The sequence below is a fragment of the Echeneis naucrates genome, chromosome 9 (genome assembly GCF_900963305.1).
Source record: "Echeneis naucrates chromosome 9, fEcheNa1.1, whole genome shotgun sequence".
NCBI lineage: Eukaryota > Metazoa > Chordata > Actinopteri > Carangiformes > Echeneidae > Echeneis > Echeneis naucrates.
Window position 1 is genome coordinate 8089979 of NC_042519.1, and position 26253 is coordinate 8116231.

The 26253-nt window shown below is 42.8% G+C and overlaps 1 protein-coding gene across 3 annotated transcripts in view; it reads left to right on the plus strand.

Annotated features, from left to right (window-relative positions):
- The window catches only part of LOC115049366 (tetratricopeptide repeat protein 28), a 158536-nt gene that overhangs the window by 34287 nt on the left and 97996 nt on the right, over positions 1-26253 (plus strand). The window contains exon 1 of one of the 3 annotated variants that reach the window (XM_029511507.1): positions 16697-17415. The exons of the other annotated variants lie outside the window; for them this stretch is intronic. Coding sequence (XP_029367367.1) covers positions 17389-17415 — 27 coding nt within the window. The 5' untranslated portion in view covers positions 16697-17388. Of the gene's footprint in view, positions 1-16696; positions 17416-26253 lie in introns of those variants that run through there. 3 annotated transcript variants of the gene reach the window in all.

A 26253-nucleotide genomic window follows, 5' to 3' on the forward strand; every position in this document is an offset into this window, starting at 1 on the left:
GCTGTGGAGGCTTGTGTATTTGTTGAGAGCATGTCCTTTTGAGTTGCCAGGCTCCCTTGTATTTTTCCCCCCTGTGTGTGCAATTACAACCAGTGCTTTGAATGCCTGTGACAAAAAAAAAAAAAAAAACAAAACGTTGGGAAGCAGGCTGCAGTCAATAACTGATCAATATTAGTCCAGATGCCGCTGTCAAACACATCAATAGAGTTTCTCCAACGCTGCTTTTTATCCTCCTCTGTGAATTAAACGCCTTATGTCAGCCCACAGGGCTTTTAAAAATGACTCTTCTTGCCTCATGTGTCCTGTCTTTGCCAATGTGAATTTCCATAGGCGCCTTCTGTGGAGAAGTGACAGCCAGGACCATGCGATTGTAGCTATTGAACTGGCAATTGGAGGCGTAATTGCACATCGCCACTTCTCTTAATTTGCTCAGGATTGCTGCCATTGAATGAAGCTGTTCTGTTTCTCAATATTTCCAATTTGAAATACTCCACAATTTTCTTTTTTTATTTTTTTTTTTGTGGGGGGAGGGTTAAATGCTTTTCGGCAACCCAAGATGACGTACGTTTGTTTTATACTTGCAAACTGTCTACTCTCAGGTGGAGCTGCTGAAGCTAGTATCCCATTATACTGGTATTGTTGGAGGACCAGAACATTTTGAATGGAAAAATTAGACCATGTGTAAAGAGCCATTCATTAAGTGTGCAGAGTGCTAAACAAGGCAGAGTATCATACTTCTCTCACTGGAATCATCCTTCAGTCTCAAACATTTTTGTCGGATTGGCTCCTTGTCTGAACAAGTGAGATAAGCAAGACACATATTTGACCAAATTTGCAAATGATGCAGTGCAAATTATAACCACAAGAGCATTTTTACCTTTTGAACTCTAGGCAGTGGCATAACAACAACATAAGGTTTAATTTACACAATCTCCACCCACCAAACTGTGCTGAAATGCAGCTTTGAAGTTCCCTTGTAGTCTGTCTTAATAATGCTCTGAGAAACCTTCTTTTCAGGGAAGAGGCAAGTGATTAAAAAAAAAAAAAAAAAAAAAAAAAAGGTGCCATCCTGTGTGTGAAACATTTTGTGTAAAGTCAAGCATTTGGGTGTGTGCGTGTGTGTGTAGAGCTTTAGTTAAACCTTCCTTAACTAGGTGACGCTTGGTTTGGGTTTGCTCTCTTGGGGCGCACTTTTTAGTTTTTTTTTTTTTTTTTTTTTCCCGATGTATCCCAGTCAGCCTGTCACAGAGGAGGGATGGTGTGCTGCAGATGGCATCTGTTGTCTTTCCGTCTCCTCTGGGCTGCATGCCAGGCATGTGTTTGTCAGATGGCAGTGCTGGTAAGATGGAGGCTTTTAATATATCTCGACACGTTCACGCTGCGCTCTCCTTGACTGGGTCATTTGTAGCATTTCGAGTCCTTGCCACGTTATCATTTGTATCTACGTTCATCACAACATAAATTAATACACTGCTCTTTGACGCTATGCACAGATTTAGTTGTCTCTTGCCACAAGCATGGTGTCTTTAAAATATTTAATTAACATTTCTCCCTTAGTAGACCTGAACTGTGTTTGGTTGATAATGAAAAGCCCTTGAAAAGCTGTTTGTATAATTTTTTTAATGCTAACAGGTTAATTTTCCTTGTTTTTGATTATTCAACATTGGCTATGGTCAAAGAACTTTCAGAGAAATGTAATTGCACAGTGTTGGTTATTATGTTGCCTGGGATGTGTAATGTAGAAGAGAATAAATGTGTGCACACAATTGAATAATTCATGCTCTCAGTTAAATACTTTGTGCGCATTAATTACTAATGTGAACTTATCGTGTTGTTATGGTGTATATTTTCACCTCTTCTTCTCCTGCAGAGGTCGGCACACATCTAGATGTCACATTAGTCGGAAGTTTGAATAAGACTATGAAGACGTTAAACAGACACTGTCCTTTGATATACATTTATGGGATCTCACACTATACTGTGTTTGACAGCTAAAAGTATCCAGTGGGTTTGTGTCTAAGAGCCGAAGCCTGCACAAAGGAGAAAACTAATGGCATGGAGGTGAGAAGTTATGCCAAACTGTGCACACAATTTAATTTTAACTTTGTGACACCTTGTCTGCTTCATGTGAAGTTGGAGGATTGAAACTGTTTCTGTTAACGTAATTGTTGTCACTTGCCTGTAAATAGTGGAGTAATAATATAGGACTGTTTCTCTATACATTTACTTTTTTTTTTTCTTTTTTTTTTTACCTCAAGTCCTCAAGTGAGTACATACTGTTCTCTTGCTCAGCAGCTGCTACGGAGGTGCCCTTAAATAAGTGGCCTGACCTCAAACAGTGGCAATGGAGCTGCCCGTTGACAAACACTGAGGAATTGTTCTCATAAGGAGGAAGGTGTCGATGTAGGGGACCATGTTCATCCAAATTTAAATTGAGTAAAAGAGTAAGACCAACTGATTTTAGGTGAGTAATGATGCTGGCATGAACCCAAAGACAGACAGAAAGAAAAAGAAAAGAAAGAGAAAAAACTGTTGTGCAGGTTTTTTTTTTCCCCTCAGTTGTTTTCCTCAGTAGCCCCCCTCCAAATATAAATTCAATAATCCCTAGCCTTAACCCTGACGCTAAACAGCACTAGTTTCCAAAATGATGTATGCTTGTGCAGATGTTGCCTTTCAGACTTCAAACGGTGACTTTTGCGGTTAGGTCAAGTATGACTCTTCCATGTCGACGCTGTTTGTGTGTCAGTGACTCACAATGAGGCAGTGTTAGCTAAACCCTCCTGGAGTTCTTCAGCAGTCATAAGGGATGTGAGTTTCACCTTTCTGTCCGACTCGTGTGCAGTATTATCAAAAAATATTCTTGGTCTTCCAGATTTTAAGATGACTTTTTACGACAACAGTTCGACTCGTCCATCATTTCTTAATGACATTTTGGACGTTGAAATTTTTCAAGAAGTGCTTTGATATATTTTTTTTTAACTTTCCCTGTAGGCATCTGTCAGCTTCCCTTTGACTTACCAGCTTTAAAGAAATGGGGAAATGTGATCAAAGGAAAACTGATAATGGTATTTCTTTCCTAATGAAGGTCTTTTCACTTGAGTGATTGTAAATAACTTCACCACTATAAATAATGCGTTCTTTCCCTCCTTCTCAGGGAGATAAACTTTGTAATAATGTCGTAACAGTGAACGAGCCACAGAGGATGACAAAATATTGCATGTCCAGATGTCATACAAAAGTGTATAACTACTCAACAATACCAAATTAATGAGGCAATAAGGGTCTAGCTTGATTTCTCTTTTTCTTCAATTTTAATACCAACCATCTCAGCTATTTTTATGATCATCTCATCTAATGCTGCCTAAGGCCTGTCCCTCGTGTCCCCCCGGACGGACAATTATTGCCCTTGAAGCGGCATGTGCTGTAAAGGTTGTGCTGTAAAACTGCACTGGTTTAAATAGAAACGGTCAAAATTCAATAATACTCAATAATATAATTTATGGGTTATGGATCCAGGTCTGCAGAGGACAGCACCTGGGTCCAGGCTCAGACTGCTCTGCACCCATTGGTGACCCCTGCTCTGAGGAGTCAAAGCGCTCTGTGCGAACACCAAGTCATGTCACAATGAACAGTAACATAAAATAAAAGATAACAGTGTATCAACATAACAAAACAAACAAACCAATTTTGTATTGTCTGTTTGTTGCAGGGTTGTATTTAGTTCTGTTCAGATGCCCATTGGTACGTTTGAGCAGGCTGCACTTGCATATTTTACCTGTAAAGTTGACAATAGTCGGCCGATCATCAAATACAGTCATCCAGCGTGTGACAGTGCAGCATCATCCATCAGTTCAGGCTCAGTCAGACAGGGAGAGAGTTGATTGCCCTGTGCAAAATGGCAAATTTGAAGGTGTCCGCTCTTCAGTTCTCTTCTTTGCTTGGGAGAAGCAGATTTAGGTCAGGGAGATTTGAGGGCAGCGGAGCAGCTGGAAAGCTTGTTCTGGACTGACAAAGCTGCCCTGTATACCATCTGGATGGGCTGATAGTGCTGCAAAGCCAGTTATCCTCTTTAGAGAACTGTGTGGATCTGCATAGCAAGAAGCCTCCAATGCATCTCCACCTCTGGTGCATTCAAACCTAACTTAAGGTAATTGCATTAATGCTCTCCTGCACATTGAGGTGCACATGCATATATCCAGCTTCACCTATATGCGCACAAACACACCACAGAGACACAAATATAAGCTGGCAGACAGCTCTCCAAGTGTCCAGCAGTTAGAATCCTGGGAAGGTATTAACCGCTCACTCTGAACTCTGGAAAGCATTTTCTCCTTTAATCAGCTGAGAGCAGTTTCACAGATTTCTTCCTCACCTTCAGCCCTCCACGTCAGTATGGTCATGCCAAAAATGTCCAGACTGTTCCCACAGAACCATCCGAGCAGTCACAACTTTCATGCTCAGGAGCAGCCCTTTATGCCTCAGTAACAGCTAATCGGTGCAGACTAATGAAGACTGAACACAAAACAGTGAAAGCTTTTACAGCCAGGGTTCTCTTGTCAGATTTGAAAGGCGTTATGCATGTTTGCATCTTTAGAGATCACCGTGTGACAAGACAGCTTGAGTGTTTGTGTGGAAGCTTCTGCTTGCTCCTTCCCGTTCTCTCTCTGTGCAACTCGTATTTCTCACTGGTTCAGAAGGTTTCCGACAAAACTAGCTGAACAGAAATGGATGAATGGCGAATACAGCTGATGAGAAAATCCCCTTTTTTATCCCTAAATCCACTTTTTGTTGAGATGCCATTTACTGTCGTAATCGCTCCTCAAGCACCACTTCTGCTCAGCCTGTTGTGAAGCACTCTCCCCAAGTGGAAGGTGAAAATGAACATCGCACCTTTCAATTAAAGGTGCAATGTTCATTCCAGTCATCATGCCTTTGATTTCATCTCAAAGTGTTAGAACATTTTGTGTCAACATTAATGAGCATATAATCCACACTTTATGCTGTCTAAATGGCTTTGCTTTTGTTAGACACTATGGGTTCTGATGCTCAGATAGTGATATACACACTAGGCGGTGTAATTCATCAGCATTGCTGAAATTCTGATACTAAACTTAAGTTTCCTGTGTCTTGTAAGATACAGTTTGGAAACCAGGGAGGTAGATTAGACTGATGGTTTATACGTTGCACTGGGAAACACATTAATTAAACTAATTAAACAACAGAGGGTGTTTTTCGGACTGTGCTCTTTCTGTATGTTGCATCTATATAGTTAGCAAGGGTGTGATTGTAGTTGATGTGCATTACATCATTCTGCTTATCTCCACGCAGACCACACACTGTGTGTAGAGAGTGTGATGAAAGACAATGGCTGATTGATGCACACAGAGCATCTACACATCTGTTGTGCTCCTCAGGGGCAGTTTCAGAGATGCCCAGCCCCTTTGAGAGGTGCTGGGGTGTGGGAATCTGCAGTTGGGACACGGTTTGGAAACTCTGCAACTCTCAAACTCGGCTTTACCCAGCATTACATCATCCCATGGCCTTTTTCTCCGGCCGCATCAAACAGTCCTGAGGCAAGGCCTGTTTACAGAGAAGAGCGGTAGATTGCAATCCTCTGAGGTTTTTGTTGCCCAGAGATCTGATTTATAGTATTCATGTTTTCTGGCCCTGTATATGTCCCTATATCAACGATGCTGTTGCTGTACATATCAAATGTCTTATTACCACATATATACATCCATTGGCTATATGAAGATGTAGGTTTTCAGAAAATATGAACTACCCATTGTAAAATTTGCATAGGTAAATGCATTGCAAATAACTGTGTGATATAAGCATTTATGATATATGTTTAATTTATACATGCAAGTATAATAAAAGTACATTGACCATGCAATTCTAGGAAAGTGATCTCAGACTTTAGGCTTAAGGAAGAACATATCTTAATGCAGTGTATGTTTACAGGTATGCATGCACAAAAAAATATATTTGTTATGAATGTTAGATGTGTTAGATGTATATCCCATTATTCTAATTACCAATAGGTTTCATGTAGGATTTGTAAATATGACCCCTTCCATATTATATGCATGTCTTGCATTGAAAATTACGTGTGTGTATGTGTGTATGTATGTATGTATGTATATATATATATATATATATATATATAATAAAAGTATAGTAAAGTAAAGTATATATATATATATATATATATATATATATATATATATATATATATATATATATATAAATACATGTAGACCAAAAATAAAAAAATATATAAATCGTACATGAAATCTATTAGCAATTGGAACAATTTCATATTTTGACACAGTTGCCTCGCCACTGGCCTCGCCTGGCCATTCACAACAGGTATAAAAACCTTGGCCTTCACCTTCAAACGAGGCTGTTTCGCACCTCTGATCAGTTCAGCCGTGAATGCAGCCTCTTGTCTTTCTGTAAATTTGCCACCTTTTTTTTTTTTTTTTTTTTTATTATGACCACCCACTAAGCTGTTAATGCCCACCACTCGACTCCCACACTTGCAGTCCATAATCCAGATTCAACTCCATGTGAGGTGAATCATGGCAGCTATTGATAAATCGAGAAAATAGACCTATCACATTAAGCGAGCTGAGCGTTGCATCTTATCAGTGCTTAGCCTTTAGCTATGGGTCGCCAGATATTTTTCTGAACTGTCGTGACACAGGGGGCATGGCATAGTTAAAAAACGATAACCAGCTGATTTGACTCACTGTTTTTCTGAAGCATCTCAGTCGGATGGTGATGGAGAAGTTGTTATGTGATGAATGCCAGTGGAGTCCAATGAAGTGATGAGTCACAGAGTGTGTCAGGAGTGTGTCAGCCCCAGTGAAGGCTGTATTTGTATCTGGCTGGGCTTGATACTCAGCTAGGGGGTGTGTGGGGGGTGTGCAGCGCCTGGTGCAGGTGGTGATGGATGAGGGCCGAGCAACGGAAGGACGAGGCATGAAATAGAATGAGGATGAAGGACAGAGAAGTCCTGGCCAGCTCGAGGAGTGGAAAGGAGACTGTGAGACAGAGATGGAGAGACTCAGAGTCACAAAAAGAATGAGGGTCAGAGAGACTAACCCACTCTCAAAATTGCTGATGTTTGCTCCTCCGTGCTGCACTGAGGACCCACCCTGAAATTTGCATTTACTCACACAATATCAGGTAAGTATTGTAGCTCAGCTGTCAGATCTGTGAAGGTCAATGTGTCAATGAAGAAGACACAGAGAAGGCATAAACCTCTGCTGAAACTAATACACATTTCCTGAAGATTACCGTCTGCTATATCAATGTGGCCACTAGATTTTGTTAAACTCTCTGATGATTTGACTTGTCAAAGTATTACTTTTTTTCTTTTTTTAGTTTGTATTGTGGTAAATGAGATAGTTGAGGAACACCCGCAAAAGGGAAAGACACCTTTTTTTTGAATTTCAATTTAATTTCAGAAAAAAGTCTCAATTAGAGAGACAGGATTATATAACAACATATAACAAGTGTGCTGTAATATAAAAAAGTAGATTGGCATTTGTGGGCATTTTATTATATTTTACATTATCTACATCAATGTTTGTGGGTGTGTAGGTACTGTCGTCTATATGAAAAGATATTTGTGTGCAGTAATTAGATGGTTTTAATTTCATGGTGTGTGTGTAGATTGGTGGAAGGGGAAGTTTAGCCTTAATTCCTAATCGTGCGAACTATGAATACACCATTCATATTCTATGTTGCTTTAAAAAAGAAGAAAAGTGGCAGGTACATTTAAGATTACTATGATTTATTATGTTTTCCATCTGCAAAGCACGGAAATACTGGAGAAAATGTAGAATATGTCATTTAAAAAGCCAGAAAGCAATTACTTAAGTGCATCCAGTAATGTCGTGCCTCGTGCTCACAACATGCACAGATGTGCGGAAGAACTGCTTTTCAAGATGAGGAGAATGAGATGAGACGATGTCATGCTGGGATGGAACAAACTCCTTGGGTGGTATACGCGCGTGTGTGTGGGGGTAAAATTTTTTTTCTCTATCTTATCTTGAGGATGATCTAAAATTAAAAAAAAAAATGAATTCTTTACAGTGACATTTAATGGCAACACAATTACTTCAGTGTTCATGTTGTATCCTGAAAAAGAAGCGTCCCCCATGTGCTTTTCTAATGACCTTCCAAATGGTCATCTACACTGGAAGTCCTGCTGCGGATCTGCGAATAACTGCAGAATTGTGGGTAAATGAAGCTTTCATTCCGGCTGTGAGCTGTCATGATCTATTTGAGAAAAGCGTGATTGTATTCATGCATGCACACATGCTCACATACAGTACACATTCTCTCTGAGAGACACACACACACACACACACACACACAAATGTGCACTGTATGGGGCAAACACGGGAGGATTCATCAGTCACTGCCTCACGCTGAGGGTGGCACTCTAAGGGAAGCTGTGTCCTTTCTGTCTCTTATAGTCCCTTTCTTACTTTCGCTCTCATCCATTAGTTTATCTGTCACCCCTCAGTCGTACATCCATTGGTCTTTCTTGCCCTCTTCCTGTCTTTCCTAGTGTGGCCTGACCTTCCTTGGGTCATTTTCCTGTCTCCAGCAGTCCAGCAGGGGAGAGAGGCCGGCTGTTACCAGACCAGCCAGATGGTGGGGTCCAGCCCGGGACTGGAGGCTCGGACTGGGGCAAACCCACTGGCCAAACTGGTGACTGCGGCGGCAGGCGGGAGCGCTGTGGGGAGCAGCTTCATCACCCCTGTAACTCCCCCTCATGGCCAAAAATACTAATTATCCGTCTTTAGACAGGTGCACTGACAGCCCTGGATTCAGGCTAGAGCTTTAGTGTAGATTTGGAGTCGGTTTGTCTCAAGTGTAGGTTTTGTCCCAGCACTCTCACAAGGTTTCACCGCAGCCAACAGGAGGCTGAGCTGGAGTGGGATGTGGATGATTTGAGTAGAAGAGTCAAGCTGATGACAAAGAGGTTTGACAGCGGGGTGGGGGGCGGTGGTTGTAAGAGGCAGCATGTGTTGAAGGAGGTTGATAGCAAAGGACTGAAGTGCTGCTGTCCTTGGCTGTGGTGTCAAACCCCCCATGACTTCCCTCTTCTGCTACATCATCTCCTGGGCTTCTACATGACGCGTATCAATAGCCCAGGCCTGTTTTATTTCTCATGAGGCATTCACTGCACCTTGCCCGAGGACATCCTGTAAGCTACCCGTTAATGAAGGATCACAAATCATGAAGTCGGCTTTACATAGCCCTTGTTTCAAAGGAAACAGAGAGCACAGCTGTTTGACTCAGCCGCTCTCAAAACACTGGCTGCATGCAAATGAAGTAATCTCGCTGATGCATAAGAGCGGGGCCTGTTATCAGAGTGGTCAGAGTGAGGAGGGACAACTAATTCTGATGGGGTAACAACGGCACCACTTTCCTGTAACTGAGCTCTGTGTATTCCAGCCCATGAGTCAGGTGTCGAGATGAAAGAGAGGCCTACTTGTGCTACATGGCTAATTTAAAGGATTAACACCTGTTCTTCCAAGACAGATTCATCCTAATCCTGTTTTAACCCCTTTGATCTGAAGGCAGAGTGGTTTAGGGAGTGGACTGGCCTAATCCCTGCACAACATTGACCAGAAACTACAGGCATCTGACAGAGCAGTTGGCATCATGCTACAGTATTTACTGTACTCCACATCACAACTCTGTGTTCCTCTACTCCTCCTGTGTTACTCTGCAACGGGTTGGACTCATTACTGAATCCTTTTGTGGAACACTCTTCCCGCTCCACTTCAAAAGGGTTAATTCACATTTGATGTGCTCTCATGGGGTTAGATTAGTAAGAGCAGGAAGAGTTGTCATTGGCATAATAAGCCGTGCGAATTAAGGTATAATAGCCTGATCATTGGAGAGAGAAAAAATAATGTTTTGTTGAGGCAAAAGCCATAGTATCTGATCTGCCTTTGGGCTGAGCCATACTTAGCTTCTATAAAATCTGCATTTTAACGACCAAAACAACCAAATAATAAACTCAAGAGGGTCTTAGAAGTAGTTAAATATTTCTGCAGTTTTTTGCTATTAATCGTAATCCATTCTACAGATCATCAGTCATAAAGTGTGGCTTTAATGCTTCAATCTGCTTATTATGATTACCAGATTGTGGCGAGCACGTGTGTGTGCATGTGTTTGAGTGTATGTTTGTGATGGTAACACATGGATGTATTTGATATGAGAGAGAAAGGGTAGAAAAAAAAAGGACAATGTGGGAGGATTTACATAGATTTGGTGTAACGATGGTGGGAAGAAAGATAATAGAAAAAGAGAGGCATGAGTTTGGTTTTGGGGTTTTCTAAATGAGGGACTAGAAAAGGGTGGATCTGACCTCAGCATGGTTACGTGTGTTTTTATGCGTGCATGTACGAGTGTGTGCATATTTGTATTCGTGAGAGCAGATAGAAACAAATACATTTGAATACATTGTCCATCTCCACCTCTGTGTTTAGCACATAGACTGAGGAGGACCACACAGGAGCTCTGTCTCATGCGTCAGAGTATGTGGCAACGCTGTTATTATTGATCCTGCCACAAACATCAAACCCCAGCGCCTATTTAACTGCCGGCCTGATTTAAACAATATGCTGGAACCTGTTTCATCCATGTCCAAGACCACTGAATTATTAAACACATCTCTAAACCAAAGGTCTCTCTCTCTGCATAATGTCTTCACACAGATATACTGGTGATAAACAAGCCCTTTGTCATTAATGCAACTGGGTGAGGAAGAAGAAAGAAGACAAAATTAGGGGATGGGACTTTAAGACAATGAATGTGTCTTAATCAGACTGTGTGAAGAATCACTGATTAAACACTGTGTTTTCAGCAGCGTTTTCATTTAACCCTTTATACATATGGGGTGGGGGTTTTTCCCTCTTTGTGTTGGGCTTTTGGCAGCATCAGGTCACACTGAAAACAATTATGATCCAGAATTGTTGATGGATGTGTGGATGTCAGTGGAAGAAATTGGTTAAAGCTCTTTTTCTCCCCTCAACCTACAAATCATAAGTGAACTCCAAATCCCACACAAGGCCTGACAGTTTTCTGTAATTTCACGTAATTAGGGTTGTAGGAGCCAATTATATTACCACCCGTTTATTGTGCACCATTAATACTTGTTCTTCTTACTCATTGGTGGGTTCATCTGATTATGAAGCGAATTTAACAAAGACAGAGTGAAAGTGGTGGGCAGAGTAAGAGGGCAACCATTTGCAACAAAAAGGAAAACATTTGTATTGGAAGAAATGAAAGCAATCAAATATTTTAAAATAAGTGGTGCACGTTTCTGCTACAATTTACAATTTGGCAGTACAAAAACTAATCAGTATTTCTGTGATTCCATCAAAAACTTTTCTTAGTCAAGAGACGTTACGTCCTTTCCAGTGGAGGTAAAATAAGCACAAGTAATCACAGAAATTATACTGAAGTTTTTTCCAAGGATGTTGCCAAAATTATCTAAAGGTCACAGAGGATTTCATGTAACACAGATTAATTTAGCATTTAACATAGATTGTACATTTTTGTTTTACTTCCCAAGCTTTGCATCCACCCTCTCCAGAATGACACACAGAAGCTATTTTCTGATCTGATGTCACTGCTGTCATGATCAAATTTCTGTTCGACAGTAAAACTATTGTCTTATCTTTCACCAGTGCGGGTTAAGGCACAAAAACGCCTTGGTTGGAGTTGGGGAAGATCAAGGTTCGGGGTTAAAATTAGAAAACCTTTTGTTGTTGTGGCGGCAATACTAACCACATGGTCAAGGTTAGGAAACCATGTGTAAGCGAAACCAGTGGTGATGATCGATAGAAAGCAAGAACCCAGCAGCTGTTTCCCATGTTAAAAACTAACATTTTGTTTACATTGATCCACCTCAAGCTACTCCTTCTGTGGACTTTGCTGTGCTACCAACATCACACTACTTCCTCCTTTGTTCCCAACAAACAAAAATTGTAATTACAGCCAATAAGAGGCTGTTTACTTGAATCTAAATATACAGCGTTTCTGGGCACCTTCCAGCAGTCTTCTTGTTTTTTTTTTTTGTTTGTTTTTTTTTAAGTGACGTTCTTCATGTTTCTTATTTCCATCCATCCATCCATCTTCTACCGCTTTTCTGTTTCCGGGTCGCGGGGTTTCTTATTTCATAATCATTCATATAGTACAGCAACTTTACCATTCACAAAAAAAACTGCTGCTCATGCAGTGTTTGCTAGAGTGATTGGTGGGGTGAATGTTTTGTCCCCGTTGCCCTCCTCTTCCCCTCACTGCAGCTTGACTTCATGTGACGATGTGGCGCTGAAATGAGACGGTCTGCCTGCAGCGCTAACAGCTGAGTGTGCAACCTGCAGACCAGCCAAGGCCGAGCTGAAGGCACTGGAGGAAGAAAACGACCGGATTCTCTTTGGGAAACAACTTTTTGTCATTCAACATCAAATCCATTCATACTTTTAACTGTTTCTTGCACCGCATGGTGAGTAGTGATGCCTCCAGCTGAACACTGACCTGCGTGATTGATGCTGGTGTGTGAGAGTCAGTGAGTCTCAGTGTTCCTGAGATTAACCATTCTGCTCCTTGTGGACAGGACCTGGCAAACAAACAAGATTGGGAATGGTTTTCAGGGCCTGCACCATCAGCCTTTGCTCGAGGCACAATGGGTGGTCAGTGCATGTGACCTTCTCGTAGCGGGGCTTCCTAAACCCCATCCATCCCGATTAGAGGACACTTATCAGGGACAGCAGCCAGAGTGACACAGTCCCAGCTGGGCTTCCCTGGAGAAAATGCTGTGCAGTGCAATGAAAGATCTCCATGGTACACTGAGGTGCGTGCATGTGCGTGTGAGTGTGTGCGAAGTTGTTCTCTGCAGATAGGACCCTGTGACTCTGAGATATGCACAGGCTCATTAATTAGAGGCTCTCATTATCCCCCCTCAGGCTCCAGACGCTTAATCAACACCAAGCTTCAACCAAGACACACACATGCATGTACCTAGACACACTAATGTGTACACAAACACTAATGCAAGCACATCCAACATAGTCCACAGCAGGCTAAATTCTGACACAACGTCATCCAAGAATAGAGCATTGTTAAAGAGGTGAATGAATGACTGCTGATGAGGGTTATTTGTTTTCAGTGATGTAGGGGGACAACAGAGAGGGTGGGTGTCATTGCCATTTAACACTTTTATTATTATAATGTTGTTAAGCATTTCAAAACAGATCCATCCATCTGGCATGTCTCACTGTGGTAGCAATCTGTCAAACTGGAAATATAATAAATTAGTTTTCAAGCCCTGTTCCTTTATGAATCTTTGATTTCTGGAGTGGTTTTTGTAATATTTATTCTTTGTATGTGTACCGTATTGGATGTGAGACCTTAAAAGGGTGGACAGACTTATAACTGTTGTGTGCGAAGTCTCAGGGCTTCTTGCATATTGCTGTGTACATTTGTTTGTGCGTGGGACATCAGGGTGCATATCGCTCAAGTCTTGCGGTGGAATTTATTGCCCTGAAACCCCAGGGCTTGTAATTAAAAAGGCCAGTGTTTGTTTTAACGGGGGACAGATAGTGCACAGCGACACTTCAGTGTCGTGACTTAAGAGCGAGAGTCTGTGCAAAAATAAATTACCATCAGACAGTCAGGAGAGCTTTTGGAGTGTTGGTCCTCTGTGAGGGGTTTTTTAAAAACCCTTCTGACAGTTTAAATTTTTTCTCTCCAAACAGCCTCTGTTACTGTCATGTGGGTGATGCACTTTTTACATCATGCAGACTAATAAACAGTCGAGCAGCTGTACACAAAACGGTATTAACCCACATCAGATGAGATGGTTTCATCAAGATAGATTTGAGTTGAATATTAAACTTCACTAATGACTTAGTGCCTGATTTTTTTTTTTTTTTTTTTTTTTTTTAAGTGGAACTAATTTTTCTCTCTTCAAGCACTCTTAGCTGACAGAGCTCCAACTTAAAGCTCCTACCCAGCAGAGAATCTGTGCCTCGTAGAAATATTTAACAGCTACAAGGACTTCTTAGCAGAACAAAATATGTGATTAAGTGAACCAATGGCAGGAGCATTCCTGAAGCGTTACTGGTTCCCTTAAAAACGATCTCCCTCCTCATTGCCTGGTCTACAATATTTATAGCAAACCACAAACTAAGCCACGTTTCCCCCTTTCTGTCACTTGTAAAGAAACATTCAGGGACGCTGAAAAGACAACTGTTCATTGTGAGGCAGCATGAGGGTGATGAGCTTTTGCTTCCTTTGTGCACTTTATTTATGTGGAGCTGTTGAACTTGCATTACTCTCACAGTTAAAAAAACACAAACCCCACAGCCCGGTGTAAGTTATCTGTGTGTACGCTACACTGCCATCCGAACATACAGTGGAGACATTTTTGAGGGCATGATTGGCAAGAACAAGAAAAGGAAGCACAAACTTTTAAACAGCTCCAAGTTGTGGAAAATGAAAGAGGGGGTTTTTGTTTCCCTCTGAAGGCTGGAGTCCGATTTCCTGTGCGGCTCTGATTGGGAAAGCAGAGGCACGCACAGGGAGGCTGCTTCTGTATGGAGATGCCAGATGACAGGCTTCACTCCAAACAGTCTGTCGTGGAACAGCACACTGAAGTGTCCTTCGATTGATCAACAGACATGCCTTTCATGAAGACAGTCTCTTGTGAAAACCTGTTTTAGATGATGAAAACTTGTGAGTGTGTGCTTGAAAGAGAGCATGAATTTAAATAGTGTCTGCTTGTTCTGTTGTGTTTCTGTGCTATACGTAGCTCCGAGCAAACAGGAGTCAGCTTGCCTTCAAAAAACAAACAAACAAACAAAAAAAAAATCCCAACAAATGATGCAATCTGATCTAATATCAATGGAAGCGATGGAAAGTGCGACACATGCACCACCACAACACAACAACACAAAATAAACTAAGAATTACACCTTTGTCTTTGACTACAAATGGGTTCTTTGATCGTGGTGCTTGACCACAGACTGCCATTCTGCCTGGGTGCCAGCTGCGGCTGTGGATGTAGTGTCAGGCATTTTTCTTCATGCTCATCCATGTGAGTGAGAGTGTCTCTTGGGCTCCCTGTGCACACCGGGAGTCTGTCCATAAGGCCATATGTCAGAATGTCCCCCTCCTCCTACTTGTCTTTTGTTATCTGAGTGACCCTGAGGTGGACTGTGTACCCCATTGACCCTAACGACACACCAGCTATTGACCAACTCACAGCTCCACAGAGTCCATTACTGAGACCAATTTAAATCACAAGCCTGTTATCTAAACTGATTTCACCTCCTGTCACTATCGACCAATTCTTTAATTCACCTTTCTTTACCTTTGGGATTATTTCTCATGGATGCGATTAAACAGCGCTGTTACTGTATTAATGCTGCTTTCGGTTGGTACTGAAGAAACCGTGTTCTGCACCAGTCCAATGCTTGTAGACACTCTGTTTTGGAGCTGTTTGGAGCATTCTGACCATGGCAGCGATTGTGGTGATTGGGTTCTTACCAGAATAACCATGTCCTCTATTTTGAATTTTACTCAGCCTTGTTCCACATTAAGGGTGATATTTAGTTTCTCATTCTGGGCTGAATAATGCCAACTCAAAAAAAAAAGAAAAAAAGAAAGAAATCTTCGGAGGTGTTATGTATCTGATACCTGTGTGCTGGAAAATGTTGCAGGCACAGTAAATGTGGCAGCTGTTCTCAGCAGGAGGAAGGAGTGAAAATGTCCATATAACAGGGCTTTAGCTGTCTCCAGCGTCCAAGGTTTTTCCAGCTTTGTGAATCTTCCTTTATGGAAGAATTCAATTTATAGCCCCATTATAGCGTCTATTGAACACGTCATTGCAGCAGTGCGTGGTGTTGTTTGACTCTCCTTTGGTCATTAACACTACTTTAAACTGTGATGAGCTTGCATAACCTTGCGGGTGTAAGTGGAGCTGTTGAGCACATGGACCTCATCGCACCTTTTTTTTTTTTTTTTTTGTCAGTCAGGTTTGCGGCACTTGGAAATTGATGCAAATATTTGGCGGCCATAGTTGGAAATATGCAACAATTTTAGCAAATGGGATGCAGCAACAGGGCGGCCAAAGGGCTTTTTATAGTGTGCGGGTTTAAGTCAGGTAGATGTGTAGCGTCGTTAAAGATACTTTTTCTATGGTCATCAAAATAGCATGGAAAGTATGTATAAATATGTAAAAATTGGCCATGACGCCGGCTTGTTTTTGGTGGGGTGGGGGCAATGTGTCCTTGAGCAACACACTTGGAAGTCGTACCCGCCTCCTTGCAGCGTGAGGCGCGCTCCGGCGCTGCCGGCGGCTCTATGACCCTGCTTCCTCCTCCCGGCTCTAAGTCTGAGAACTGCTGGGCCGGAGGAAGTCATCACAGAGCTGTAGTCCACTTTGTTGCTGTTGCAGGAATCAGGATATCCTTCCAGCTCCTCGCAGAAATTCCAGGGATATTTTTTTCTTTTTTCTTTTTTTGTTTTTAACTGGTTGCGCCCCCGCTCTCTCTCTCCTCCTCCTCCTCCCCCCTCCCTCTCAGAAAGTGATCTGCCTGCTTGTCGCGCTGTCTCCACAGGGCTCTGCTGGACTGTGTGTGAGTGTGAGAGTGTGTGTGTGTGTGAGAGAGAGAGTGTTTTTTTTTCTTCCTCCATGAAGACTTAGAAAAGTGCGTTCCGTCCACTGGAAAACGGGATCTGATCACTGTGAAGAATATTTCTGCATTTTGGCGCACATCTGTCGCTCCCTCTGGGTCGAAGAGAAGACATTAGGACACAGTATCCCGGATCGCGCTTTTCTGACGGTGTAACCTACTTACAGGGACCCCCCAAAGAAAAGTTGAAGAAATACATTTTTCCCTTTCTACACGGTGCGGGTCGGTCCTGGAGGTGCCGATCATACGCGAGAAGGGAGTGGGTTCATGACGGACTCCGACTTTGGATTTTACGCGCAGGAACCTTCAGCCCTAAAAAAAAAAACGCTGTCAGTCGACACCGTGAGGCTCTGATTTATTCCCCAAGCTCAACTGTGGATTTAACCCGTGTATGATTTGCGTTGACTGTGCTGTCTTCTTCCCCTTCTTCCTCACCGCCCCCCCACCCCACCCACCCCACCCACCCCCAGCTCCCCAAAATTACCGCAAAGCTGAGACTCGCACATCATCATGCACCGCTTCTTCTGGGAGAAAATCTGCTGCAAAAATGAGGGAAGTCGAGAAGCAGCATGACTTGCGCTTTGGATTTTCTTTGAATCTACATCCCAATCCCATGTAATATCTTAATGCTGTTCAATTTTGGTTTACAAATATGATGAAATGGCAGCCCCGGAAGAAGGTGAGTGTCTAATGCATATCTTTTTTTTACCTTTTCAAATTAATGCTGATAAATTAGGTTTGTTTGGTTGATCCCAAGTTGTAAAGACATGGTCACACTCTGCTGCTCCATTTCTCTACTACTCGTGACAGAGCCTATAGAAATACTGTAAGTGCACTGAACTGAACTGCAACCAAAGCAGTTTTTAACGATAAGCAAGTTTCTATTCCCTTTCCACTTTGATCTTTCTATTTATGCTCCATCTCTCTGTCTATGTAAATGATCATGGAAGAGAGAGCAGTCATCTGTTGTGCACTGCATTGTGCACACTTATAATATGCTTGCATGTGAATAATAGACACTCAACATATATAAAATATGTTGCAGCGTGAATTTTTCATACTCTGATGTTGTAGGGAGCGGCTTCGCAAACAGCACACAGATCAGACAGGTCTTAATCCGGACTAATAAAGACATCGGTGATTAATGTGTCCTGAGGTCGATCTGGTGCTGTAAGCAGACAGTGTTGTCATGTGTCCAAATAGGAAAAACAAAAACAAAACATTTGCTAGTGAAATGTAAAAAGTCAAGTCATTGCACCATAGTGAGATTTGTAGCTGAAAGTTTCAGAATGAACAGACACCCCTCCCCTCCCACAAAACCTGCACCTTTTTAGAGGAGTGCCAGGGAAGACTCAAACATGTCCCCCAGTTTCTTACTCCCATGGTTAGACATACCATTTCTCTTTAAATCTGACTTTCTGTTATTGCTCCATTTTCATAGCTTTGGAGGATTACAACATGGAAAATGTCTGAAAATCATCTGGGGTTTATAAAAAAAATGGTAACACTAAAATGCCTATGGTTAGGATTTTTACCAGCAGGGGGCAGTGGACAGCAGTCTTCCTGTGCAGAAATCGGGTTTGCTCTGGTCTAGAGTCTAGGAAAGAAAAATGAAAAGATGTTCAACTCTTTTCTTTCCTCTATCAGCTGTTTTGCATCATTTGAAACTTTATTGTTCCCTAAAGACTCTGCTTGACTGTGCCATAAACAGTATTTTTTCATCCTGGCCTAGATATTTTCTTCTGTTTTCTCATCTGAGACGTGATGATAATGTTTTTTCTTCATAGTCATCCAGTATACAAACATGTAGCCAGCACCAGAGGAAGAGTAATCATTCCTACTTGCTCTAATAGTAGTTGAAGCCCATTTAATTGTGCTTTATTGTTGTAACTTAATCCCTCTTGTTGCCTAAATTCATTTTTGTGTGTCATTTGTTCCACGTCATGAGTAATTAATGTCGATAATCTCGTCTTGAAAGCTAAGATGAAAGTAAATGATCAAAATGAAGCTTCTTAATGTTGAATTATCAACAGAGAAAATAAAAGCTGTGAGTATACACTAATGATTTCTGCAGCTGTGCATTGTATCTGCCAGAATCATCCACGAGACCCCCCTTTGAGGACTAAAAGCCTTGCCTCACTGCAGGAATTGATTCCCAGCCACAGTGCAGTCACACGTGCTCAACCTGAAAATATCTTAAAAGTTGCACTGGCCTTCATATGGAGATTATCTTTCCATCAGATTGGCTGTTTTGGTGCTTTTCATCAAAGCGGGGAATGCTCTTACTCTTGTTTTGTGTGATGTTGATTTATTAACCTGTTGGTGATATGGGATGCTAGATGCATAGGTATTAAGACAAGCACTTGGAACATAAACAACAGAGAATAGTGTCCAACATGTTGAATCACCTGCCACCCATATAAAGTGTCTGTGTAGGTGACATTGACCCTTCAGCCTGAACATCGGTCCATAGCCAAGGATGTCCTCTGACAAAGATATTTCAAATAGCAGACACAGCATTTGCATGAAAACGGCTATTCCGCTCTGCTTTGTAAAGAAAATGTTCCACTGAGAAAAAGCACATACCCATGCCACAAAAGGTCCTTGAATTTCCCCCATTCTCTTGTCTTGTATGTAAGCTTTACAGTTTCTTTTCTTCACTTGACGGATAGGTGGATAGAAGGTGTTGGAGAATTATCTTGTGTCCTGGGTCCAGCCCACCTCCTCATAATGGATTACACTAATGAGTCAAAATTCTAAATGTGCGACAATAAAGAGATGAGAGAGCAATTCCCTTAATTGTTGCTGGCTGATAACTTATCTGTTCTAGAAACAGATAGAGAAAGAGAGTAAAGTTCCTTTTTTTTTTTTTTTTCAGGGGATTTAGGTGATTAACTTTTTCTTCCTGCAGTTTGGTGGCGTTGCTGTTAGCATCTGAGCTGATTAGGAAAGCATGTCTATTAGACCATGTTAAAATGTGGAAAGGTAGGCATATGGCTAAAGGCTCCCACAGACCACTGAGGTGTCTGACCATGGTTGTATCAGGTTGTCTACACACTGATGATCAATATTTTCCCCGCAGACAGCTTAGAAAGTGCAACAGTTCACAGTTGGCTCCTTTCCTTTTAAAGTAAAGATCCACTCATGTTTTGTGTTTGTGAGGCTCAGGAATGCTAACATGGCTCTCGCTTTGCCTGATAGCATAAGTGGGCTAGAGTGGGTGTACAGCAGCGATCACTGCACTGCTCTTTGGTCATGTTGTAGAGGAAGGTAAGCATTAGCAAAAATAGATGGCACAGTCCTGGGGGGGGGCAGGCCCAGGGAGTCAGGTAAGAGATGGCAGTTTGCCTGAAGTTTTACTGCAATGAACACCAGATTCCAGGTTACAGTCAGTGAGACTGGTTGGTGTAAGACCCTACTGTAGGTGAAAAGAAATACTGTGTTTGTTGTTGTTTTTGTGTGTGTGCGTGGGTGTCGTCTTTTGTTTATAAAATTTGGTTGGGACATGAATTATGTACTGTCTGTGTTTGACTTTGGTTTTTCCTTGTATATGAATTTCTTTTTCAAAAGCTGAAAAACATCGCCATGCCTCACTTTTCCTGCCAGATGTGTTTTTAAGTCATCCTCACCTCGTGTTATCTTGAGTGCGACTGACTCGCAGCCTGTTAATACGTTGGGTGGTCTCACGTTACAAATCCTGGCTCTGCATTTAGAGCTCACATAATGCCTTGTGGCAATGTGACCAAGCTATAGGGAAGAGACTGTTTGTCTTTGTGGTCATGCCAGATGTTTCTGTGGGTGCCACACAGTTGCCATGACGCATTCTCACCTGAGAGGGACGGTCACAGGACGCCCTCCCCGTAGCTCTGTGGCCAGTCTCACTGGGAACTTGGACTTTCAATATCGGCACACGCTCTCTTAGATATTCAGTGTAGGATTCACTTTTGGTTTTGCATACTGTGCTTCCTCTTTGATTTGGTATTATTTATGAGCTCTACGGTTGGGCGGGGGAGCTGTCTCTCCTCCCTACACACTATCAGGCCTAGTGATGTCTCCTGGCTGGCAGCAGCACAGCAGCTTTGGAATACATTTTCAGGAAGGGAAAACCCGTCAGGATGTGAAGAGATGTGCTGGAAGAGACACATCTGAGGAGTGGAGAAAGCAGTCAAGGCTGTCAGTGGGGGGAAAGAATCATTTGGGGCAAACCGAGACTGCTGGACAAAGATTGAGATGCATCAGGGGACAAATGAGTGCAACTGCAGTGTAGGGTTGTAGGAAATAAGCTAGGTAGGTGGGTGGATATCGATGAGAAGGAATGGAATTGCTTTGGAGCAGCACCTACTGAGAATTTGAAATAGTTGGGGCCTGAAAGTGAAAGAAAATGAAGTGGAGGTGGAGGCCGAAGAATGCGATGCTGAAGGAGATCTGGAGTTTAGGAGTGAGGGGCCCCAGAGTGATGCGGCGGGGATAATTAATGATAGGGAGTGATAGCACCTGCTGTTCCTGACGCTATGCCGTATTTATGGCCCAGCGTGCCGAGTGGAACGGGATGCTTCTGCGTGGCCAGCCCCCCCTGGCCCATTCCCCTGGGTTTGTTAAAAGAAATAGGGTGGGGGAGGAGGGTTGGGTCAGGTGAGGAGGCGGGAGGTGCGTGGGGAACAGCGACTCAGCAACATGGCGAAAAATTCAAGTGCTCTCTTTCTGTTAATCCCAGTCCACCACCTCCCACTGGGAGCAGGGGCAGAAGGACAGAGAAGCCTCCTGGAACGTAAGGCCTCGCTTGCTCTGATTATGATACAGTGGTCTGCAGTATGCACCAGCATGCAGGCAAATTCCCGGGAAGACCCTCTTGGGAGTCCACTGTCAAAATAAAACAGGAGAAACAATGGAGATAATGGTGACTGTGTTTTCCTGCTCTCATTAATCCTCATTCCTGGGACCTGCATATTCCGCTGTGAGTGTGGAGATGGATTTTTGGATAGCGAGTGGTAAATGCATAGATTGATTTATGTGTACAACAGTCCATTTGTAATGCCGTCCTGCAAGCCTCAGAGCACTCATTTCTGATTTGGTGCAGCTTTCCTTTACCCCCCAGTGGTTCTGTTCGAGCAAATGGAGCTATGTTGGATTTTATTGAGGTCATTGTTCCAGGGGTGTGGTCAGCTGCTCTCAGGGCTCAGGAGGTGCCTGGCTCTGGGTGCCTCCACAGGGAATAAAGCGGACCTGACTTGATGGCCCACATCAATACGAACACACTTCCTTGTTCTATGAGGTGGAACAGTCCTCTGTAGGATTTGAGCTCCATTCTTTTCATTCTTTTCACTGGTTAAGCTCCTGTATTATGTACTCAGTCTTGCATATCCTGAAGAGAACCAGTGTTTCAGACATACGCTAACTAAAACATGTTTTGAATATGGGCCGCCGATGGCACGAGAGCCACATCTCTTCAGCATATGGGCTAAAAAACACGCATACTTGTCTCTGTCTCACAGCATTTATCAGAGTACAGCTGCCAAAAACCGCAGTTCCTACATTCCTTTATAACTCTGCGCTGGACCGGTTCCAGTGGGTCGGGCATAGCGCTAGCTCAGTCTTCAGGCCCCCGCAGCTGTCTCCATCCAACACAGGGCTGTATGTTGTGACAGACATTCGCTGCCTTGTGTGTTTTTAAAGAGAGCCTGTGATACAGCCTGCATGGAGACGTGTGAAGAGCACCGCTAATACCACCCTGCCTTATACTGATGCCCCTAAATCCCACTAATTCCATCTCTTCTTTTGTCAGAGATGGGATTCATAAGCTCCTCTTTGAAGGCTCAATTTTCCAGGAGTGTGTCCGTGGCTCGGCTGTAGCCTTCTTGCAGCCAGGACGAGGCATTTCATTCCTTGGATTGATGGCCTGGTCTGGTACCTGAGTGGTCAGCATCTTGTTCTTGAGTATACTATTGATGATTATTGAGTGTGAAAAAAAAATTAACCTCTAAATCTTCTTGAGTACTGTCCGCTTGTGAAAAAAAGGCACACGGTGCGAAAGAGAAGAAAACAAGATCAGCCCAAGCCTCACTCTGCCATTCAGTTTTAGAAAAGCAATCGTTGCTGTGCGGTGTTTTTGCAGTCAAGCAGTGTAGCAGACACACACAAACAGCTCCTCGAAGGGTCAGCGCAACTACCGAGCCCAAAGCAGATTGTTTTAGTTCCCCTCAGCATCACCCTGGCCTACCTGGCCCTGTCTCTTCTTGCTTTATCCTCCCGTCCTGAATGTGGTGAGGGCGGCTTCAGAAAGTTTTTATTTATTTATTTTTTTTTACTGCTGGCTGTAAAACCCTGCAGGAAAGGAGGGAGAAATGGTATCGAGTGCGACCCACTGAGTTTTACCCTCTCCGTCTCTCAAGGCCCAGTTTAGCTGCCATTCCCTCATGTAAGTTTGGATTTATTTATATGAGGCTTATACTGGGATACTTATGTCGTGCATATGTTTATGGTTGCTAAGATATCTGGGCCCAGACTGCTTCCATCCTCTAGGGGCTTGCCTCCTGAGGGAGATTCATGATCCCAGCTCACATAACCAGGCAGACAGACAGGTGGTGACTGACAGGCACACTAAGATAGACTCAGTAATTAGGGCTACAGAACAAACCTCAGTGGTCCACCCCCCATTCTTCACCTCCTCAAATGATCCCATGCCTCATAGACTGTATATATTTAACTAGGCGTTCTGTGGCAGTCTAATAGAGCCATAGCTACTTGCAGTATAATTCTGTCTTCACCTCCCTGCCCTAACTATGGCTTCTCTCTGCCTCCTGTGTTTATCTCAACCCCCCCTGTTGTGCATGTTGTCAAATGAGATAAACCATATAGGCATTTATTTGTTTGTGTCTGCCAATGAGGCTCCATTTGTGGATGTGACTTTAATATTAATGCTTACACCACCCTCCAACAACGTATGTGTCATGCATACTCATGCATACTGTGTTTTTATTTATTTTAAAATGGCCTCTCTATGTTGACCTGAAGTCTATTGGAAAATAGTTTCTTGACAGCGATATTCTTGTCCAACAGGCCCATGATGGACAGAAACTGGGAAACATTATCATCCATCAGAGATACTGAAATACTCCTTCTCTCCTCCAGCCTGTTGTTCCCCTCCTCCCTCTCTCTCTTGATCTATATTCCTGTGACTGGGGTCAGAGGCCACATTAGAGCACATATTGTTTGGCAGTCTAGAGAGTGCTCCAGTTACCACTGTGAAATCCTGAGCATCAGCAGCTTCTTAGCTGTTTAAATAAACTGTATGAAGTTGAACCTCAGGGCTGGCCAGACACTACACAATGTCTACGCTGTGACGCTACATTATTATACGTCATGGCTGCTTTTATAGCCATGTAAAATGTGCTTGCTGCCTTGGCCACCTGTCTTGGTGTTCTGCATGATGAAATCATGCTGAACTGAACATGTTTAGTGCCATGAACGCCACTGTGTCTTCTGCAATAAAAACTAGTATCTGCTCTCATTCCAGCTGCTCCAATGAGGGCTGTAAGAAAAAAAGATACACGATCACTCACTGGAACAAAAGACTGTAACTTGGCAAACAACAGTTGGTGTAACACTTCAGGTGTGAAATTACCCCTCCCCCAATCTAAATGTGGGAGTGTGTATTAGGGCCCTCCTCTTAGTTTTACTATGAACAGCGGTGTCTTTTTCCTGAAGGCTGCAATTGCTGTGCTCGTATTTTTCAGGTGCAACACTGTAATAGTAGTCTTTGACAGACAGGAAGCGTTCAGATGCACGATTAGGTCTGGATGAAGTGAAAGTGCAGTACAGTTCAGGTACTCAGGTGCTGACTCAAAATGCTGGGCCTTATGTAAAACAAATGGATATTTTACAGTATTCACGCCGTATACTACTTGCTTGTTGCTCCTGGGCATTGCACGATTTTACAACAGTGCCCCAGGGATATTACTGGAACATAGACATGCTGGATAGCATGTGGACGTGTGAAATAATCCATGCCCGAGTCTGTCAGTGAACATGACTGCATGTGTCCATCAGGCTGTTACACGCAGCAGCATCCCTCCCAAAGGCTAAGCTGAATGCTTGTTACAGATCCCAGTGAGGATGCACTGATGAACTTGCACATAAATGTATTACCTGGAAGCCTTGGATTTTATTTCCTCTTTTATTTCTCCAAACACCTGGGACTATCTCTTATTTCAATCGTTGCACTGCACGTAAGATCTACAACTATCAGCTTGAATTCATATCAGGGCCCCAGATGCACTACAGTTGGTTTGAGTTTAGCTGTTGACATTTAGGCCAAAAGTTCTATTTCCCTCAGCTTCCTGTCACTCCATCCCCTCGTTCCTCCATCTCTGCATTGTGCTGCTGCTTCTGGCTTGCAGAGTAGGGCCTCAGGCAGAGCAGGTGCAGGCTGCGGTGACGGTGGCTCTTCTGACTCTCTCTCACACACACACACACACACACACACACACACACACACATACACGCATGGGTACACTAAGTGGGGAGACGGCTTGGCTATGGTACCATTCTCAGTGAAATGGCAGACCAGGATTGTTTGTTGGAGAGGAGAAAATATGTGCACTGGTTGTATTTTGTGGTCTAAGTAGAGAGTGAGCAGGTGTTTAGAAATTAAAGCACTCCTCCAAGTGCCAACCTGTTCTCGGTCCCAAAGGAACAATTTTGATCTGGTAAAATCCTGTTTGCTGCAAATCTGTTGACAATGCTTTGTGTTTCTCTGCCAGTTGGTCTTTTAAAGTGTGTCGTTTTGGCTCTGTGTTAAAAAAAATCTAATTTAAGGTTTTGTCCCTGTTGCTTCAGCTAATGAATTACATGGTTCAAGGCCTTATTCCTTTGAAATTGACAAAATTTGTTGAAGCAGGTGCATTGTTTTTAGTAACATATACAGCATGTTGATTATTAGGTATGCATTTTGGGAAAAACTGCACAGCGCTATCACCTTTGGTGGAAATGGTTTGAGTGCTTTTTGGGTAAGCCTGCGGACAAATAAACAGAGAAGAGTGAAAATAACTCAGGTAATAACGCAGGTAATTAACTGGATTCCTTAATGTCAAAGGAACAATGTTGAGAAACAGTTTGACATCTAATCTCTTGCTGTTCTTGTTTTAGTGCCATCTGTCCTCTGTTTTATTTTGTTCATGCTGTGCTTTGTTGAGAAAAATAAAAATTGACTTGACATTTGAAATGGATTTCTAATCAAAGTGAGAGACAAATGTAATGGCTGCGTGATTGAGCTGTCACTCTGATGACTGTCTGCAGCTTGGAGGCAGCTTTGATATAGTACCATGGAGTTCTGTATTTCTAATACAGGAGTAATAATTAGAAACTCATGGAAAATGTTGAACAATAGCAAAAGTGTGGATAAGTGCAACACGCTTGGGGTGCCTGTTTTTCTCATTGTACAGCAACGTGTGACACGTTTCCTTTGTAGATGGAGTTTGTCAGTCTTCAGAGCACTGTGTGGCAAACCGACAGATGGACT